Source organism: Vanellus vanellus, assembly GCF_965231255.1.
Source record: "Vanellus vanellus genome assembly, chromosome: 2".
In the NCBI taxonomy this organism is placed as follows: domain Eukaryota; kingdom Metazoa; phylum Chordata; class Aves; order Charadriiformes; family Charadriidae; genus Vanellus; species Vanellus vanellus.
The window spans coordinates 103318174-103339935 of record NC_138906.1 but is presented as its reverse complement, the minus strand read 5'-3'; the positions used below and the strand labels follow the sequence as shown (position 1 = coordinate 103339935).

General features: G+C 35.6%; 1 protein-coding gene across 1 annotated transcript; it reads right to left on the bottom strand.

The window, feature by feature from the left end:
- Positions 1-142: 142 nt before the first annotated feature.
- Positions 143-20998, bottom strand: LOC309686499 (uncharacterized protein; the record flags this gene model as incomplete). Its single annotated transcript, XM_082499207.1, has 14 exons — positions 143-1861; positions 5067-5267; positions 6263-6359; positions 8013-8120; positions 10205-10264; positions 10593-10638; positions 12684-12825; positions 14345-14464; positions 15477-15519; positions 17098-17220; positions 19063-19199; positions 19874-19954; positions 20398-20457; positions 20971-20998. The coding sequence occupies 14 exons, from the start codon at positions 20996-20998 to the stop codon at positions 1782-1784; spliced, it is 1326 nt and encodes a 441-aa protein (XP_082355333.1). The 3' UTR covers positions 143-1781.
- Between the last annotated feature and the right edge of the window lie 764 nt (positions 20999-21762).

The following is a 21762-nucleotide window of genomic DNA, read 5'->3' as shown; positions in this document are numbered from 1 at the left end:
TGTCTTTGAGAACTACAGCAGCGCTCTGCAGCATACCATTCAAACCATTTTATATCAGTGTGCAACCGATTCAGGTCTTTCCAGCATGCTCCTCCTGCACCCAATGAAAAAAAAATACTCAAATCCAAGTAATTTCAACTTAATTTTAACTTTATTTCCACTAGGAATGATTCCACAGTAAGAGAAAAAAGTTGTTCCAGAGATGGCCATTTACAACAGTGGAACATTCTGATCTTATTATTTTAAGTAATAGAATGTTCTGCACTTTGAAAACAAACAAACAAAAAGATGTTTCTATTTTTATTTTCTGTATTACAGGAACAGAGTTCAGAATTTCATATCAACTAAAAGATGTTTTTACTAATCAAGTTCATCTTCATTAAGCAGGCATTAACATTGTCCCTATTACGGAGTAAATGAGCTGTAAGAGCTCTGGTTCCACCTCTGTTTCTGACAAGAACATATTTAGTGGCATTCTAGAAATTCTTCACAGTTTCTTTAAAGCAGCATTTTTTGTTTTAATTTCTTTAATTGTCACTGAACTGTTTTCATTCCTGTGTCTGTTCACAGAACAAAACTAACCAATTTTGTTGCTGCTTTCTCTGTTACCTTATTTTTATGCTGTCTTACATTCCATGATATGAAGATGTGAAACCATCACGATGAGGATTCTCAATTCCATCCAGATCTCAAAAAAAAAAAAGTAAGTTAACATTAAAAGGTTCATTTACCATCTGGCCCCAGCATGTCTATATTATACCAGCATTTGGCTGCAAAGCTGAAAAGCTTTAATTAGAACCACTGAATGCTACCCAACATCACAAGCAGGAAGCAAATTTTAATTACACAATTTAATTTTTTTTTTCCCCAAGAACACTAATTTGTAACCATCCAAAACATTCTTCATCATCCTACAAAAGTAGTAGTCATTAATATATAGACATTTATATTCAGTTAAAACCACTACTACTTTAGTTGGAAAAAAGTTCACATTAAAAGAGCCTGAATTGAAGGACAGTATGAGCCAGCTTTCATTTCATTCTCATCCTGGTGGGATAAGAGAAAACAAAAGATACTTTCATTACCACATCAGTGCATCTTAACCATAGTCTGGTTAGATCTCTTGGGACGTATCCCTGAATTTGCAAGCATGGCCAACCTCTTGACTTTGCTAAAGCTTCCGATTATCTAGGCTCCCTATGTTGGCTATAATCCAGGCACTTCTCAATTCAGAACTAGAGTGACAAGCACTGACTTCTTATTATTATTTTTAATCTTTATTTAAAAAAAAAAATGTGGAGACCTATTCATAATCCTTATAGGGGAGGGGATTTTTGATTACAAAAGCTTTTGAGTCAGGCCCAGCAGCCACAGGGAATAACTTCTGAGTACTTGTTGTAGGATGAATTTGCCCTGCTGACTGCAGCAGTTCATTCTGCTGATAACTCTTTGTAAAAGAACCAACAGTAATAAAAGATCAGACTGTCAATGTACAGTATTTAATGATACTGAGAAAAACAACAGTTACCTGTTTTAAAAGTAGGTTTTAACACGGAAAGAAAGAACATGAGCTTTACAGCCTTTCCACAAATATAGACATTTCGGCTGTATGGAAAATAAATAACAAGAATCTCAAAACCAAGTTATTAAATTAATCAAAATAACACTGTACAAAATTTGAGAATAGCAAAATCAGCTACATTGAGTTCATATTAAGTAAAACAACAATCTCAAACTTACAGAAAGTAAACATTGCTATATTAACTCTATTAACTCCCATGTCACTGTTTGCTGCCATTACTCGGTCTTCTCAGAGTTCCGCTTTCAGTCAGGATCCTTATAACATTCGGAATATCAATTCCTTAGTTAAAGGCAAACAAAAAACCAAACACAGAGAAAATAAGTGGCCTGATGATAAAGTACATTTAAAAGCAGAAATTATACTGAAACATTTAGATGCTGACATGAGTTTGGATCTTCCTTATTAAATGAAAAATACTATAACTGTTCACAATCAGAATGTGCCCGGAAACCATAACTGTGTATTGCTATGAACAGCTGTACTGGTTCAGTTAAAGGCTCCGTCTTGCCCCTCTACTCTGTCTCTGATTTTCAAAGATCTGCAGTTGATCATCAGGAAGGCATGACCAGAAATGCTTGATTTTTATCACTGTACCAATAAGTCAAAATGTCCTCTTCTGAACACAAGCAAGAAAGCTATGTTGCTTTGATGGAACTAATGCCCATGACTTTAGGAGGGGGAGAGGAGAAGTAGAAGAAACACAGAGACAGCTTAAGTGGTAATAGTAAATATTCAGCACCCATAATCAAATGTTAAGGGAAGAGTAAAAGTAGGGCAAGTGTGCCTGATGCACAGTGGCATGTGGGAATACTATGTTCTCCCCATCTCAGATCATCTTCAGCTCAGGAAAAATTCCAAGTCTAATACAGCAAAATTTTCAGTTTGTTCAGCCCTGTTACAAACACTTGCCCAGTCTGCCCCAGACAGTGAAGACAAGGACACATGTTGTATTTTTGTATTCACAGTATCCTTTTGCTAGGCATTCCATAGATTGTCCACCTACTACTGCATGAAGAACCATCTCTTTTTGTCCATTTTGAAGTTGGACTCCCTCTCTACTCCAAGTTTATGCATCAAAAGAGACGGGAAATAATAGAATCCTGTCTATCATCTCCATCCACTCATGGTTTTACAGATCTCTTATGATATCTGAGTCATCTCTTTTTCAGGCCAAAAGGAGTCCTAGCTTTCCATTGCTTCTTCCATGGAAGATATTTCCATATTTTGTTGCCATCTCTAAACTTTTTGCAGCAATAGAGTCCTTTATCTGAAATAAGGAAAACAGAAATATATGCCCTGTGCCACATACAGGCAAAGCATGAGTTTATGCAATAGCAAAATTATGATTCTCATCTTGCTTTCAATTCTTTCCTAAATTCCTTGTATTTGACGTATTCTTCTGACTGATAAGTTGGGATTTCCACTGATCTGATGAGAAGCTTTTGAAATTCACCAGTTAACCAACACTTTTAACTGTTTTAAATGACATCATATCACAAAAATTTGCCACTGCTTTTTCCAGGTAATTTGTGAAGATCTTGAACAGCACAGGTCTTAAGCAGTGGCACACAGTTCTCTATTGGAACGTCTTTTCACTGTAAAAGTAATTGCCGTTTTGCTATCTGTTTATTATTTAAACAATGCAAGAATTTGCCTCTTTTCCCACAGCCACTTAGTTCCCTTAAAAGCCTCTGATTATGGTATCTATCAAAAGCTTCTTGGAATTCCAAACAAACTATATGAACTGGATCCCTTTTATCTGACTCCTTTGTTGACCTCTTTCAGACAACTCCAGAAAGCCTGCAAGGAAGGACTCCTTATCACAAAAGACACATTTATTCCACCTCAGCCACTCTAAGCAGATCATATTTTTCCAGATGTCCACTAATTCCTACCTTGTTTTTCTAAACAGTTTGTATTCACCTGCCCAATAGAAGCTGTCGGTTTCAAAAATCACCTACAATCCTGTACTGGTTTTGGCTGGGATGGAGTTAACTTTCTTCCTAGCAACCCGTATGGTGCGTATTTTGGATTTGTGGCCAAAACAGTGTTGATAGCACACCACTGTTTTGGCTGTTTCTGTAGGGTGCTTGCACAGCGTCAAGGTTTTCTCTCTTTCCCACACTGCACCTTCACAGAGATTAGGCAGGGGATGGGAAAAAGACTGGCAAGGGACACAGCTGGGACAACTGACCCAAACTGGCCAAAGGGATATTCCATACATCATGATCAGCAATAAAAGAACTGCAGAGGCAAGGGGGTGGGGTTGGCTTCCAAGGTGGCTGCTGCTCAGAGACTGGCTGGGCATCAGTCTGCTTGTGGAAATGCTGAGCGATTGTCTTTGCATCACTTGTTCCCTCCTACCCCTGCCCTTCACTTATTAACCTGTCTTTAACATGACCCATGAGTTTTCTCACTTTTATTCTTCCTATTTTCTTCCCTGTCAGCTGCCTAGCAGGGGGGAGAAGTGAGAGAGCCGCTGTGTTCAACCCACAACAGAACCTTTAAAAAAAAAAAAAAAAAAAAAAAAGAGAAATATACATAAAAGAGAACCACATTTGCCACCCACAAATTTTCAAGTTCCAAAGGAAGCTTTATAGGAGAAATCACTACTATCGTTAACTGAAACATTTTGTTGTGGAGGTCCCTAGGACCAGGTGATACTCATGGAAGAGTTAAAACCATAAAAGTAGCAAATTGTTATATGTTGTCAATTTGTTCCAGAACTTCTATTCCAAACAAATACTCTGCTGAGTTGTGTGCACATGCACGTGTCCAAGTAGAGGTTATGGCACAGATTGCAGTCTCCCCAGTTTCTTCCACACTGAGCACTCAGGCAAAGAGTATGTTAAGCTCCTCTACAATGTACTCATTTTCAGTGTTCTTTTTTTACCCTGATTATCCTAAACACACTTTGAGAAGCTTAGAAATGTATGCAGGAAGCTTCTGAAGAAAGGGCAGCAGTTGACTGGAGATGTGGGAGGGTTTAGTAGCTGAAAATTATTAGAAACTTGTAAGCAAAAGAAAGACTACTTGTTTCTGATTCACTGTTATTTCTATGTTACTCTGCAAGTACAGTTCCTTCAGGGATGTGTAAGTAAAAATTTCTTTGCTGTTGGCATTCCCAAAAACAGTGTTTCACCAGTTATACCACAGACAAAAGATTCTGCTTTTTTTTCTAGTAACGGTATGCTTGATTTAGTTAACTCTCTCTCACCATGTAAAGGTTACTATGCATAAATGAGAAATTAATTTAAAAAGAATTATTAACACCTTCATGGGAAGGCAGCCATTTTGAATTACCATTGCTAAACTGGATCCTGCAAAAGTTAAGGGGGGGCACGTCTCTTCAGCCCTCCTTAATACCTTGAAGTTCTTTGACCTATATAATCCTTAATATTTCACAGAGCTAACAAAATTATGTTATGTATATTTTTATATATGTGTGAGTTTGTGTGTGTGTATGCATATATATATGAATTACCTCTGAAAGCTGGATTTGCTGCTGCTATTTTGTGTAGAGTAGCAGTAACTTCCTCAACATTCATATTTCTTACACTGTTCAAAAATTCAGTAGTGATGTTGTTCTCATATGCTGTTTCTGAAGAGCCAGTTGAAAAGTTTTGGGGTTTGTCTTCTTCATTTACCGATAAGGACTGCATAGCCGATCGGTTGCTTGAATAGTCTTAAAGAAGAGAAATATTGTTTTTCAGTAGGAGAGGATTCTGGATTACTTATCTCTCTAAATAGGGCTTTTCAAAACAAGCATATCCAGTCTGGCACAGCAGCATTGCTGGTACCATTCACATCTGACTGCTACATCTTCATATACCTGAGAGTCAGGAATGCTTTCCATTTACAGAAAATCCTGGAGAAACAAGGGTGGGGAAGTGGGTGAAAGCTATTTCCATTATGCTTACAAAAAGGAACCAGAAGTTCAAAGTGTCATAAATTGTAAGTCATTGCAATTTTTGTTATTAGCATTGTATTAATTGAGGTTTTCAAAAGCTAAACTTCCTAGAAAAAAAGAAAATTGACACTGCACAGAAAAAAAAAAAAATCATACAAGATAGCTTCACTAGTATTCTGGGTATTTTGCCCCTCCAAGCATATGCTTGTACTTCCTATGCTTCAGAAAAATAACCATTTGTTTATATCAAGAAGGAAATGACCTCAAAGAAATCCAAGATTCTTTGATAAAATTAATTAGAAGTACTGAGGCCAAGTAGCTGCAATGTTCGGGTATTAAACAGAATTATCCATCCTATACAACATAATTTTGTTTCCACTAAAGTCTTGATTGGACTAGACCTGCACAAATCCTCTTCTCCACCAAGAAGGGAAAGAAATGGGGGCCGGGGTGGGACAGAGTTAAATTCTGAAAACCTCCCTATAAACAGTTGCCTCTGGATAGAAGAAAAGCAGAGTCAATACTAATTCAAATACTCCCCACATCCTACAGTTAAGTAGGATGAATGTTTTTGAATAGCATGCCCTTTCTAACATTTGTAGGGGATGGAAAAAAAAACAACCCAAAACTATTAATTTATGCTATTTGACCCTGGCTTTATTCTATCTTAAGCTCTGCTTTTAGAGAAGCAGGAAAAAAGGCTTACTAAAATTTATGCAAGGTTCAGTATTAAGATTAAAGCATGTTCAAGATTGCAAAGCTAACATTACCGGTATCAGAGTCACTAATATCTGCTGAAGCCAGGTCAGACTGTTCTGTGGAATATTCCAATGCTGCTTCTCCATTATATTCAGTATCTAAGAGGTCCTACAAGTTTGAAAAAAGTTGTGTTCAGAATTTCATCAAGACAACCTCTTGAAATTACAAACTACTACATTTTTGATGATCACAAACAAAACACCAGTGTTTCTGCTACCAAATCTGAAAAATCAAGTATTTCTTTGAAAACCATGCAGCTGGTAATGAACTTCTACGTACGTATAGACTGCTTATGTTATCTCTCTACATCTGAAAAAGGACTGTATTAGGCCAATAAGTGATACTTATAGAGCCTAATTCTTAACCTGTCAAGTCTAAAAAGGAAGCATTTTACGCTTAGAATATGAGATTTAGTTAAAAAATTACCAGTTGAAAAATCACAGTGGGAAAACATTCTATTTTTTTGAAACTAGTAGGTTAGAAGGTACTTAAGTTAGAAGTTGGGGTTCTTTTGTAATGTGTCAGGTTTTGCCCTCTTTCCATATGAATAAAACAACAAAATCCTTTATAGAAAAACCCAGCAGGAATAAGGTGAAAGTAAGCTTAATGAGGAAGTAAAAAGCAATAAATAATTAATGAGAGCTATAGGCATAGAATTTATCATGGAGAAGTTCTGCCTTTGGGGCAGAAAAAAAGCGATAGAGGGAAGATGCAACATGGGGAACAAAGATAAGCTTTATAATAAAGAATTAAGAAAGGCTTTTGAAGACAGAAGAAAAAACAAAACAAAACTTTTTCTTGAAGTGTCACCTCTGTGATTCTCTCCAGCTTGCTGGCTGGTACTTGCCCTCAATTTGGCAATTTCCACTTAAGCTCACCCTTTAAATAAAAAAGTAGTTAAGTAGCTGTAGTAGTAGGAATAGCTGTTGTGGTGAATGAGAAGTCTCTTCAACACTGACAATTCTGCAAGAAACACTGGGAGGGATACGGAATAATGTTTCCTACGGCAAAGATGTTGAACGGACCAACAACAAGTGGAAAGGTCATACCATTGCTGTTGACAATGGGGGAATGAACAAAAAAGTCGTTCGAAGCATGGAAAGTGTGGAGTTTATGGTGTAACAGAATGTAAACTAGAGGTATAGGGAATGCAAGTGGCAACCACAGCAGTCTCAAAAAAGTACTCAAACACCTCCATACTATGCCTATGTAAAGACAAGACAGTCAAAAGTAATAGCAGAGAGCAGAAAAACTGGGTTTGTAATAATGGAGGAAGAAAGAGACCTCAAAGGGAACTGTCCAAAGAGTAGGACCAAAAGTTAAACAAGAAAGAAAACTGATGCCAATAATGCTTGATTACATGGTGAATGAAGTGAAGGCTGGGAATGGAAATGGGATACAGAACAAGAATGTCAGGGAGGTCAGCTGAGATGAGAAAAACTTAAGTTAGAATTGAAAAGGGACAAAAATAGCAGAAAAACTTAGGTGTAAGGAAAAGCTTGGGAAATAAGAGATAAGATGATTTTTACCTGCTATTAAAAAAAAAAAGCAAGCATCTTTGAACGAATAGTATTAAGATGCCTCAACAGAAAAGCTGTAAGTTTGTCCTAGCGTCACTACAAAAATTCAAGTATTTTATGGGCAAAACTTACAATACAGTCTCCACAGCAATTTTGTTTAATTAAACTGTAATAATAAAAATGCATAATCGCAGGAATCTATAGATTTGTAGAAAAAAAAACCAAACAAAATCCACATTACTTTGTTTGATGCAGCCTGTTGACGATATTCCACCAGTGCATCTGTGAGAATCTGTGTAACTTTTAGGATAAATGAAGCATCATCTTCATTCAGTATCTCAAAACTTTGCTAGGAAAAAACAAAACAAAACAACACACAATATAAAAATTTTCCCTCTGAAAGGTTAAAGTATGACCATATAAACGAAATAAACGTATAAACGAAACCTGCAGGAACCTCATTTTTATGTCTCTATCCTGTCAGACATGACTGAAGTTCCAAAGCAAATACAGTTTTTACTTTTAATCCCATAAATTGGGGGTGGGGAGGTGGAATTGAAGAGGATCCTAACAGAAGGAAGCTGCAGCTACCCGATACAGTCCTTTGAAAAGGAACAACCCAAGAACATACCTGGAAATACATACAGAAAAATGCTTTTCCCTAAGTATTTTGATCTCTTCCCAAGATACCTGCACACAAATGAATGGGTGCAACTTCCCTGAGGCAATATAGTCATAACCCATTTCTCTAGAAAGTAGCAAAAAGCCAGAACACTACTGAATTTAAAAATATACACTACCTTGCCTTATACTAACCTTCTCCTTCCCAAAAAGCCTAAGGAAAAAGCAGTCTTTGAAACTCTGAAGCTCCAGTAGGGGTGCAAGTTCTAGCGCCAACAGCCCTCACAGAGCATGCTACATGCATCATCCTCTTGTCTAGACAAATAAAGTTCTGCTGAAAACACTTCCACTGGGCACAATGTAACAGAACTGCAGGTCTGTCCTAACAATTCAAAGTCTTCTGGATTAGAAACAAACACCTTTACACATTCCAGACAATGGAAAAAAAGAAAGTAATAAAAAACTAGCATTAAGTTAATTTGCAATAGCACAACAGAGATTATATTATATTTTTAACACTAATAGTATTTATCTTTCCTGGTTTGCCTGAGGTATGTTTAACAAAGTTCTTGTCAAAAACTAGGTGGAAAAAGATATCTCTGCAATCAGGTAATAAAAGAAATACAATTATTTTAATTACAGAGCTGAGCATACTGATTTTCACAACTAAAAAAAGTATACAGTATGGATAATTATTGAACGACTGGATTTGTTCCATGATATGAACAGCAAGTCCAAAAAAGATACTTGTAAAATTATTTTCCACTACATAAGAAACCTTTTGATTCCAACAACAATAGAAACACATAATGTGACTTTTAAAAAAAATTACTGTAGATGCTAATAGTAAACAACTTTCAAACTTTCCAAAACAGAACACACTTCCAATCACATTCCCAACAGTCCTCTTTTGTTCTTGGAGGACAATCATACTGTTTTATTAGCAAGGTGCAATTTTTACACCTAATAATTCCCTATTTAAAAGGGAAAAAAAGATTTTATGATAGTCAATAGTGCTTAAATTACCATGTAGTAGCTGAATCACAGCAACTGTCAGTAACTATTTTTGTAGTTTGTCACCGAGGCTTTTAATAAAATCACCATTTCTGTATGCAAGACCACAAATGTTGTTAATAAATCTAACAATTAGCAACTGCTAGTTTTCCACTCTTATTGATTGTATCTCTGATATGCACGTATACATAATACATATTTTCAATAACTGAAGAGAACTCAGGTGTTCTGCCACTTACTTTACAAAGGGAACAGGTAGGATTTTTTTAGTTTATGGGGTTTGTTTTTTTTTTTAATTTAAATATAAAATTTGTATTTTATTTCTTAAAAATGGCTTCTTTCCTTTCTGCATCTCAGATATTTTTCTTCATTCTGCTTCCTTCCATTATTGAATTACATCTTTCCAAATTCCTCATTTGAAAATGATAGACAAATTATAAAAGAAAAGAAAAAGAATTTAAAAAGGTCATTTTAGTTAAGCATGTAGTTCAGAAATGGAATTAAGCCATAGTTGAGAAAAATGCATTAATTTTGAATATTCCTCTGACAGTAAACCAGTACGTTGAAAAAAACCCTGTCTAGAAACATTAGAATGAATATATATGTTATAAATTCAGTGATATTCATTTCATTCTGAATCCTACCTTCTGACAAAATATGTTGTTAAATTACCAGACTGCCTTCAGTTTGGCTTTCGTGTCACTTGCTACATTTTAAACATAGTAATTCTGTGATTTTTTTTTCCTTTTTTATTTTTTTCCCAAAAAAATACATCGCAAAGTAAGATTTAACACTCACCAAATAACCCAACAGTTCTTCTTGACTAGTGAATTCTTCAGGATTTGCTGTAAATACTTGCTGTTTAATATAAAAAAAAAAGTCCAGAGATCTATTAATTTTAATTATAATTACTGCATATAAACAGTATTATTATTATGGTTATTCTAGATTCTTGCTCTGTTTAAGTTGTGTGTGCTGTATGAAACACGTACATGTGTTTTCATGATAAAGTAGGAAAAAACTTTGTTCTTAATAGCTTTGCTTAGTAACTTGTAGCTAATTTGTTGTCAACAATATTATTAATTTGAATAAGCAAAAGCAAACACCACTGCCAATCATATATTAAAGTAATTATTTCCCCAACTATTTATAAACTGGAGCAACCCGTTAATGGAAGAATATTCACCTCAATTTCCTTGTTTTCTTCCTGCGATTGTTTATTGGTCTCGCACCTTAAGATAGAATATATACATAAATAAATAAAGCAGTACACAATTGGTTGATCTATCAAAAATATGTAGCCATTAAATAACTGATAATCAATTTAAATTCCTCACACGCTACTACAGTAGTTCTGACACACTCTGAAAGGTCACATATTTCCTTGCGTAAATCCCAGTGGTCCCAGATACCATTATAAAAAATATTTATGAGTTTTTCAGTGTGATTAGCTAGTACATAAGTTCTAAACCTCAGAATTAAGAAAAAACATTTGACATTGGTAGTAAAAGCTGTAAGCTTTTTGTATGCATTGTAGAAAGACAAGGCCCCCAGTTACAGTAGGATTTTTATCCGCACTTCACTTGCCTTTACAAAAATTCAGCTATAAAAAGAATTATTTTACAATGTAGCCACAGAGATACCGGGCATACAAAGACTCAAATAGCTGAAAGTTACTAACCCGTATTTGTGCTGTTCTGCAACTACGGCTACTATAGGTGCATTTCATCCCTTTGCAAGCCCAGGAACCAGGGCTGAGAGTGGTTGTTTTGTTTAAAAAAAATTAACCAAAACCATATGACTGCCAAACTGAAGCCCTCCTCTTTCCTGAAATCTTTTTTAGGAATCAAAAGTGTAGGAAAAGCAGATGATACCTTTAATGAACTCAAAATAAAATAATTTACATCTTCGGATGACTGTCTCTGCAGAACTTCACTACAAAGAAATTAGGAGTAACAGACCAATATTGCAGAATCATCATTTGTGATCATCATCATGATGTGGAAAAATCATTTGACTGCTTGCTGTCAATGAGAATCTGATCTTATACCTTTTAAGAAACTATATATTGAGTTCACATCTCTCAGAAGTCTCGCAAAAATAAACAATAAAGGAACAAGCTGAAGTCCTAATTTAGAAATGAACTTCCAAACCAGTCTCTCGCTGAAACACCTGGCTGCTGCTCATAGTTACCTAGGATCTCTCTGAACAACTGGATTAAAAGAGCAACAGTATATGATTTTCCAAAGGATGCTGTTCTTTAAATTTAAAGTACAGGACTGCATAATGAGGATCAGTGTCAGGTAGAAACAGACAGCAGCATTTCCAGATGTGGATATCTGAGCTTGTATTAGTCTGAGCCAGATAAATGAACAGGAAGATTCATAAATCTGGACTCAAATCTCTTTTCAATTAATCCTTCTCCTTAATGGTTGCCCCATAGAGAGGCAAAGGTCCTACAAAAAAGACATTTCAGGAACAAGAAAATTTCTTCTTTTACTGGGTAACAGTAAACAAGCAAAAGGTGTTAGCCCTGCATGTCTGGGAGATACTACTGGTTTAAAAGTTAAGAAACATTCCAAGAGAATGTCATTACAACAAAACCAAAGAACTAATTGTTGGAATAAAAGTCTCATGTTTGGGTTGATGCACATATATCCCTTACCCAATGCTTTTCTGTGGTTCCTGGCATTGCGCAAAGATGATTGAAGTTGGAGATATCCCCCTCACACAAATGCTGATAGTTCAAACTAAACTCACAATAAGATGTTTACAAACAGCAAGGACAGTTTCACCATTTCAGAACCACACACAATACTTCGTATTGTTCCTCCATGAAATCTTTTTGTAAAGATGAACCCCAATTGTTACAGCTATTTATTGATTAAGTTTTCCTTCTAAAATCAGTTCATATCAGCTCACTGTCTGACATGAACCCGTAACAAAGGGTTTTTAAACCATAAAGCAACATTCTTTTTGAAGTTGTAATACATAAGGATTATGCCTTAAGAATAACACAGTTAAATGTAAAAACTAGTTGCATCTAGAGCAAAATCAGAGGTCAATTTTCATACACCAGGTTTTCTGCTGATGAGAGAAGTTTACAGCTGAGCACAATTTCAGAAGACAAGCATTTTACTATAATATCATGCCTTCCTTTCTCACAGCATACCCTATGCAAATCGAATGTAGACAGTTATCATCCACTACATTTTCCTTTGAGTAAATATAAAGGGGTTTGGGGGTGGGTGGGGAGTGGATCTTTTGTTTGCTTTACTTTTCTGAGTTGTTGCCTGTGCTGCCTTCTTCAGTCTTGTTGCCTTTGCTGCTTTCAATAGCCTTATTAGGTTCAATCTTCTCATCTGGTTTTGCCTGTTCTTTCTGACTTTTTTCCTGCTCCTCTTGAACATTCTTTTCATCTAAAACAATAAAACCAGTATATTTAGTAACAGGTTGTCCTGGTTTGAGGTAAAACAGGACCAATTTTGTTCAGTAACTTTACTTTTTAGCTAGGCCTCTTGTAACTACTGAAATTAACAGCATATTGTGCAGACAACATTTGCTCTCAGAGTGATAAGACATATGTTTATAGTTGATGCCCAGGCATGGTATGCAGAAAGGCTCCTGCTTATACTTATTGCTGTGACACCCAAGGCCAGCTAACTCTGTTGTGTGCCCCATTGGAGGGTCAGAAGCAAAAAAGCATAGAGGGTTCCCATCTGCAGGGAGGAGCGGACAGGACAGGTGACCTAAAACTGACCAACAGGGTATTCCATCCCATCTGCCTCATGCTCGGTATAAAAGCTGAGGGATCAAAGGGTCAGCCCTCTTTTCTTCAGCGGCCAGCATCCGAGAAGGAGTCTGTTTCATCTGCCTTTGATCCCGATCCTGAACCCAGATCCGGAATCCAGTTCCTGTCCATCACAGAGTCCAGCCTGGGACTGCCCCAGCCAGCAATGTGACTGTCATCCTGGGAGCTTGATATGATTTTGTATATATTTTATTATTTCCTTTTTATTTTATTATTAATATTTCATTAAAGTAGTTTAGTTCCTTCTAAACTCATAATTCTCTCTCTCTCTGTCTCCTGCCTCTCTCTTTGAAGAGAGGTAGAGGGAGCATCTGTCATTCACCCAGTGGCCAGTTTGGCTCAAACCATAACACGGGTTTTCAATATTTTTATTGAAAAGTATCCTTTGCATAGTTGTTGTTTTTTTTTTAAATATAACATCAATAAAACCTGAAGGTGTAAATAAGGTATCTTGTGAAGAAACAAAATAAAAATTGAACCTAAAAATCAAAGATCTGGTTCAGCCATGAAGCTCAAGTTTGTATTTCTGATGAGAAATATTCTGAATAATTATAATGCATTTAGACAGAACCCTAATCTCACCTCTGACACTAAGTCTACAACCAAGCAGCAACTTCTGATGTTTCTTTAGTTACATGGTGTTCACTGATTTTTTATATTTAATTCTGGTTTTGTTTTCAAGAAAATAAGCAGTAGTCAAATATTTCAGATGTCGTTCAAAAATAAATAATCTATCCAACCTATTTCCTTTTTATTCTTCTTGTGCTCTAAACAGTCTGGCATGCAACTGTTCCCATTTTTTTTCCCTGACACCAAAGAACAGCTTATACGCTGAAAAAGAGTCTGTGCCTCTTCCCCCAAAAATATGCATAGTAAAAACTTCTAATTATGAATCTTGTCCTGTTTCTGTTCTGAAGTATCCAGTGATGTTAAGTAAAACTGGACAGTTTTCTTTGCAAAAACTGGGATTATTCTTTCCTCTGCCACAGACCGCAAACCCATCCACACACTGCACAAATTCACCTTCTATAGCAGAACATAACTATAGAAGCTATAAACAGGCACATAACAAAGCAAATAATTAATGCATTGATGAAAGTTAAAAAAAAATAAAAATTTTCTCTTACCTTGAATAGGGTCTGGCATTTTTCCATCCTTATTTTTACAATCTGTTTTTTTGTCATTACTAAGTGACATATCCACATGCTGAACTTTAGCTTTTGAAGGGCTGTCATCTGCATGAGGATCTAAACAAACATGCTTGAAATGTAGCGCAACAGACATTATCTTGATAGAGGAGGGCTCTAAAACTGCATTTCAATTTCAACTAGCTCTGTTTCTGTGCACTATTAGTTAGGAACATTAAGAATAATTTTATAAGCATTATTATACGACAGCATATTAAATGTGAACTACAAATTATTAATAAAGTTTTAAATATTGTATGCCCTGGTTATAATTACACACATAGGTTTCTTAAAAGATGTACATATTATAAATACAATAGAATGCCACATAGCTATGTGCAAAATTTGACACATGAATCAATAGGTTACAGTAAAGAAATTTAATTTGAATAGGATTCAACTTATTTCAAAACACTTTTCTAGATTCAAAATGGATATTTTTCCTCTTCAGAGTATGACACTGCTAATATAGATCAATTTTTAGCCATTAAAGTGGTTTGCATTGTACCATCTGGATGACACTGTACTACAATAAGTTTTGAAAGATTAAACTGAGTGGACAACTCACAGATACCACATTCCTACAATTTTGTGAGTATCAATGGCTAGTAAAACAAAGTTTTCTTCCACAAATAAGAGCTATAACTGTGCTTTAAGAATTCTGTCTGGCTTTCTGGACTGCAAATTAAATACACGCATGGAGCTCCAACCCGCTCCTTTCACCCAGTTCACCAAAATGCTCGTGAATAGATGACACTGCAGACACTACAGCAGTTACCAAATAAAAAGAAATCATAGGTGAAGGATCCTGGGAAGCGAGGGGGACTGGGATGGAAAGAGGGAGAGAACAAAGCCATATAAACCAGGTCTTTCTAGTTATGTTGCCCATGGAAGAACCTGTTCATCCATGAAATTTTCAATATAAACCGTACAAAATACAGCTTCATACATAAGCACACACTAGAATTACTGACCAAATCTTTCAATTTGCCCTTAAATCAAGATGATCTAGATCAAAGGGAGTTTACCTAAATTAGAAATGTACAATTTACATCCCACTCAGCCCACTTACATTCTTGCCATCTCCTCCTCATTATTGGAGCATCTGTAACAACCTAAAAATAAAACCCACTTATGTTAGCTATTTTGTGTATAAAATTATTTCCAGGGTATTTCAGAGTTAAATATGTATTTTTTTTAAGGATATACGACCAGTAATGTTAAACACATACATATAAATCCCTGAATGGATATTCAAAATGTCAGTAAGTCAGTTACCGGGACACTCATTTATCACGATTAAATTTTTGTTAGAGCTAAAAAAATAAACAGATATATGTTTTGAAACCAGCTAGCAGTAAAGTTAAACCAGGTTATGCACACTCTATTTAAAAGTTCCATAAGTCAAGGATGGATTTGCTATGGATGTAGTAGAAACTGCCTAGAAAAACAAAATAGTCTACAAAATATAGATGGAATTAATTATTTCTATATCCATGAACAGAACTCTCAAGCAATGTATACAGTCTTGAGTCAAGAATAAATTTGAATGAATTAAGTTGCTGCCTAATAGTCAGGGTTTTTTTTTGCTTTTTAAGCAGAGTTTAAAAATGAAGGATATGCAGACAGACTGAATTTGATGATCTGAAGTCTACCCCTTCTAAAGCATTTGTTCTAGAAGAAAGACGCGATCTTCCAATATTCCCATATTTTTTTTAATAAAAAAAAAAAAGAGTAGGATCAGTACAGGCTCTCATCCTTGAACCCAGTTATCGCACAGAGAGAAACATGGGTCTTTTTTCAGATGGGTGGGACATAGCAAGCTTAAAAACAGTGAGATTGTGAACTCCGTTTTGAAACGAGATGTAGCCTATGCACATGAAGTAGCATTAGCAAGAGATATTGCCAAGAAACAGTGCTTAAAAAGCAGGATGTTGACAGTCATTGATATTGAGAAAACAGATTTAATGTATACCATGAAGAGCACTCAGCACCTGAGTAAGCTTGTCGTGAATCAGAGTGGTAAGCTACAACTCAAGAAGAAACTTTGCCAATATCCTGCCCCGATAAAGGTGGTAAACATTTCTAAATACTGTTGTGGTGTAAACATCTACAGAAAGCAATATGAGATATCTTCATAAGAACAAGCTTCTGAGGGTGCAGCTCCCCAAGAATTTAAGCTTATGGTGCTCCTGCGAACCCATGACATTGCCGAGAACCTCATTTCCACCTGCCAATTCCCACACTGCCCTCTGTACTACCGGAATTTTTACCTGGGTCCTCCAAGAGTTGCCACAAGGTACTAACAAAGCAGAAACTAGTTCAGAAAAGTCATAAAGGTAGTTTCCAAGTAACAACGAAACAAGTTATTTTACAAACACACACAGAGAGCTGGGAATTGACTAACTATTAATATAGATATTTTGTGTTATTTGTACACTCTAGAGTCATGTTTCTGTAGACTCAGGTGGCATGAGTTTTATTTCAAACAAGATAAATACTTATGACAGGAGTGACCAATGGGAAACTGTGTCCAGAGTAATAATGGAAGAATTATTAAGATAACAAAAAGCACTTGTAATAAAGGTTAAAAAAGCAAGATTTTCCTACCATCCAAAGCCCACCATGACAAAAATTACTTTCTTTGTTTTTTTTAATAAATATAAAACTTCTGGAATTCTTAAGAAATGTACCTTTATTTGTTTTCTTCCTTCTTTCTTCTCAATTGTTAATGCAACTTGCCTAACTTTTCTGTTCAGTTCGGAGCCTTTACCCTTAACTTCATCAGATTCTGCTATCTCAGGATAATGCTGTTTCTAGAAGATAAGGAAACACAAATCCTGAAGTCACACTCTATCATCCACAACACTTTCCAGATCTAGTACAGCTAATAATCATGGGAGATAAATCAACTTATACATATATATAACAGAACTTATTAAAATGATTATGTATAGAATCACAGAATAGTTTAGGGGACAGAAGCCAAATCTTCTGCTCAAAATAGGCTTGTCATTGAATGCTGACTGGTTGCACAGGGCTTTGTCCACTTGGGTCTTAAAAACCTCTGAATACAGAAATTCCCCCATCTCTCTGGGCAACCTGCTCCATGCTTGGCTGCCCTCACAGTGAAAAACCTTCTTCCTTATGTCAAGTAGGAAACTCCCCTGTTTGAATTTATGTTCCTGCCAAGCACCTCCATAAAGGGCCTGATTCTGCGTTCTTAATAACCTCCTCTGAGGTATTGCAGGGCTACGATTAGATCCCTCTGACACCCTTTCTTCTCCAGCCTGAACAAGCCCAATTACCTTAGCCTCTCTTCACAATGCAAGTGCTTCAGCCCCCTGACAATCTCGGCAGCTCTCCACTGGACTCGCTCAATTTCATCAATAGCTTTCTTGTCTGCAGTAGCACAAAACTGGACACGAAACTCTAGATATGGCCTAACAAATATCAAGAACAGGGGAATAATCACTTCCTTTGATCTACTGGCTATATCGTTGTTAGTATAGCTCAGTTTGCTGTTAGCCTTCATCAATGGCAAGGTACGCTACTTATCTTTAGCTTGTTATCCACCAGGGCACCCAGCTCCTTTTCAGCAGAGCAAAGTCAAGCCATTTAGTCTCCTGCCTTTCCTACTGCCTAGAGTTAATCCATCCTAGGTGCATGACTTAAGTTACCATTGTTGAATTATTGTATTTTATAGTATTTAAGAATATAGCAAAGACGCAGTTAACAAGCATAAGATTCAGAATTGCAGGAAACAGTTCAAAGTAAACAAGAAATACAAGAGCTGAGAACATCAAAACTCAGCATATACATCTGAATTAATGACCAGAAACAACATGTTTACAAAGGACATCATTGCAGATCCACTGCAGTACACCTGATAACAACATTAGCTCTAAAACTGCCTCAAAATGTTATATGAACTCAACTTTCCATGTCTTTAAGATACATAAGATATATTACCAACTTTGAGCAAGTATTTTATGGAAAGTATCAAAATACTTTTCAGAACATTCAGAACCTATCCTAAACAAATATATTCAAGTAAACATTCAAAGACTGGACAACCTTATTTCTCTAAACATACTGAAAAAAAAAAAAGTGTTTAAGCGTTTGTGGGCCAACATGAATCCTAAAAGCTTTTCAAATTTCCATAAAACAGGCACAGAACTGGCTTGTCCAGCCACAAGTCTGTGAATAAAACTCTTTTTTTTTCCTGATTCCATGTCACAGCCTGTATCCAATACATATCACGTTCATTTATAGTTATGTTCCTTTTAATCTAAAGCACCTGAAAGATGGAACAATTTCTTCATTGATCCAGTTCTTTAAGATAATACAAAGTTCAGTGAAAAACCTACTACTAGTCAGTTTTATCTGTAGATTTCATTCTTGGCATTACTGGTGAACCAAAACAGAATAAACAAAAAACTCAGTGCCAGCAACGGACAGGCATACACCTGATGGATGAGAAGAATTTTAAATCCATTTATCACAGTTGCATGGTTGCAATACAAACATTTTCACAAAAGCTTACATAACACTTTAGGTTTTTTTTTTTTTTTACGACAGGCAAATTCTCTATTTAAATCATTACATTAAATAAAAACAAACAAACAAACAAAAAACCCACTTTACTAAAAACTTACCAAGTATGCCAGTCTATGCTTGGAACCACAAACATGCATGAACATGTTACTCAGTCCTGTTTTACAATGGCACAGTTGACATTCATAGAGAAAAGGGAAATTGTCTTTTGATCGGTATTCAATTATATAGTTAAGTCCTGTATTGATAAAAAAAAGGTTGTTAGGAAATTTGATGTTTGCTGAAGCAAATAGTCAGTGCTAGTTACCAAAGAGACATCAAAGGAAACGATTACTACTGCATGCTAAACACATGAATCAAGATTTTTAGAACCACTATTACTTTATTTTTTGGGTGTCTAGACTTCCTCAACATCAAATATACAAAACAATGTTTTTAAGATGCCTTATATTTACCACATAGGATTTGACAATTAAAAAAAAAAAAATCATCTAAAAAAATAATAGCAGCAATTCTTTTGTAACTATTTAGAAGGGAATGCATTTTAACATATGCCCCTGTAGTTATTTTTCCTGTCCACTCCACTCACTCTTCCCTTCACAGGAGAGGCAGTTTAATTACAACGAATAGCAATGATAGTTTAAGTCAAAGTTCATATCTGTCATATCCCCTTAGATTGTTTCTAGAGAATATTCTCAACATGTGGTATCTACCCTAATCAAAATTATTCCAGGCCAAATCCAATGATTTTGTCACCAAGATCAGTCACTTTCATACCATACTATTGAGTACTCAGTGTAAACATAGTAAGATTATTACACATTACCTAATTTTATATTTTAAAAAATTAATCAATAGTCTCTGAAGGTAAACATCACACAAGAAAACAATTAGAGTATTAAAAGCCCTCACCAAGTGCAGGTTCTGAATCTTTACACGTATTAAGCTGTTCTTCCAAGGTCTGTCCATGAAACCTCTCTGGCTCAGTTTGCACTGTAAGATAAAATCAATTTTATGTAATCCCACATCAGCCGTCTATCAGTCCTCATGGTCTCAAGTCACATCACAAAAACCCTCCAAAATGAAACAAAGTCCTGAGTTTAACCTTTGGCCTAGAGAAAATATGCAGAGAAATTCACATTCAAGCGAATTCCTGCTCATACCTTGCCCCACATCACAAATTAAGTCAGTTATTGAGAAATATTATCCCCCCAATCCTATTTGCACACTTTTTATAGCATTTTGTTAGCAAACATTTTAAGGTTGGATTTTTTTATGTTTTAAGTATTATTACAAAATCTTACTGCAGATGGAAAATACAATGAACAGAAATGAATTCCCAATGACCATCGAAGGTCTAGTCATCACTTGTAACACTGTACCTCAAACATTTTATTTCTTCCACTTTTTTTTTTTTTTGCATTAAACATTCTTACCATAATCAGGAAGTTTTATAGGTGTTTTCACTTGCTCCCCTGAGCCATTTGCTGTTTTAACTAAATAAAAAACAAACCAGAAGTGGAAATAAAATTATAAGTACAGAAACCAATTTGTTATGATAATGGATTTTTTTTTTTTTTCAGAAAATTCTGAGCTTTTGTTGACATAAGAAGAATAAGCTATGTTTAGTTTTGAATATGCTATGAGATTTTTTTGGCAAAAAATGGACAAAAAACGGGCAAAAAACATTTACACCAAACAATGACAAAGTTATTTAATATCAAGCAATTCAATGAAGCAGGCAGAGAAGACGACCAATCACTAGTTAGCACACAACATGGGTTCAAACACACATCACAAAATTAAATTATTAAACAGTGGTTTAAATCATAAGTAATTATGGCTTTAATTTAGTTTATATAGAACACAACCTGCAACAAGGGAAAAGCCTGGCTGATGCACTACAGTGCAAATATCTTTTATTCTATAACAAACAAAGATTTGTTTCATAAAATTCAGGGCTACTTTAATCCAATACATCACAGCAATTCAGCTTAAATCCACTGAACCTGAAGTGCTTAAACTGCCGGCCCCCATGTTGCCTGCCAGGGCATTTGACACAGCCCATAACCCTGCTGCCTTTTTCAGAAGGTCTGCAATTATCCCCTCCCTGGTCAAATATTTTTTTTCTGTCCACATATGGCATGTGATACAACTGGGGCTGCAGAACCTTAGGAAAGGTAAAACAGAGATGAACACATAACATTATCTGACATTGAAGAACCTGGAGAGAGACAGGCATCTATCTGTATGAGGTGAGATTCTGTGTGTATTTAAACACTTAAATTTCCTTTGCAGTTTTACAAAAATTCCCAGATTGGGTAGGTGCAATCACTATGTATAACCTGGGCCACAACTTTCAAACCAAAGTGTAGGAGCAGTGCACTGTAGAAACCTGTAAATACATTTTGGAGCATCATGAAACGGAAGAAGGAAAACAATTACGAACATTGTTATACCTTCATTCCTTCTGGAACTAGACCAGTTCATAAAGACCTGGGGAAGGTTTAAGGAGATATTAAACCTATGAAAAATATTTTGCTTAAGCTAATTAAGATATTTTTAATAAGCTTTTTTAAAAAACAAATATAAAGTATATATAGAAAAAAAGTATTTCTACATGCTTTAAGCAGCACATTTTTTAAAAATGTATTTTGATCGTATTTTAAATCTTGAACTCTCCAAGGTCTTGAATCCTTTAAGGTTTCTCAAAACTTTAATGTAGGTGATTTGTAGTATTGTAGCTAGCACTTTTTAAGAAACTTTGCATACCTCTTGCTCATGGTATTGATTGATTTCTG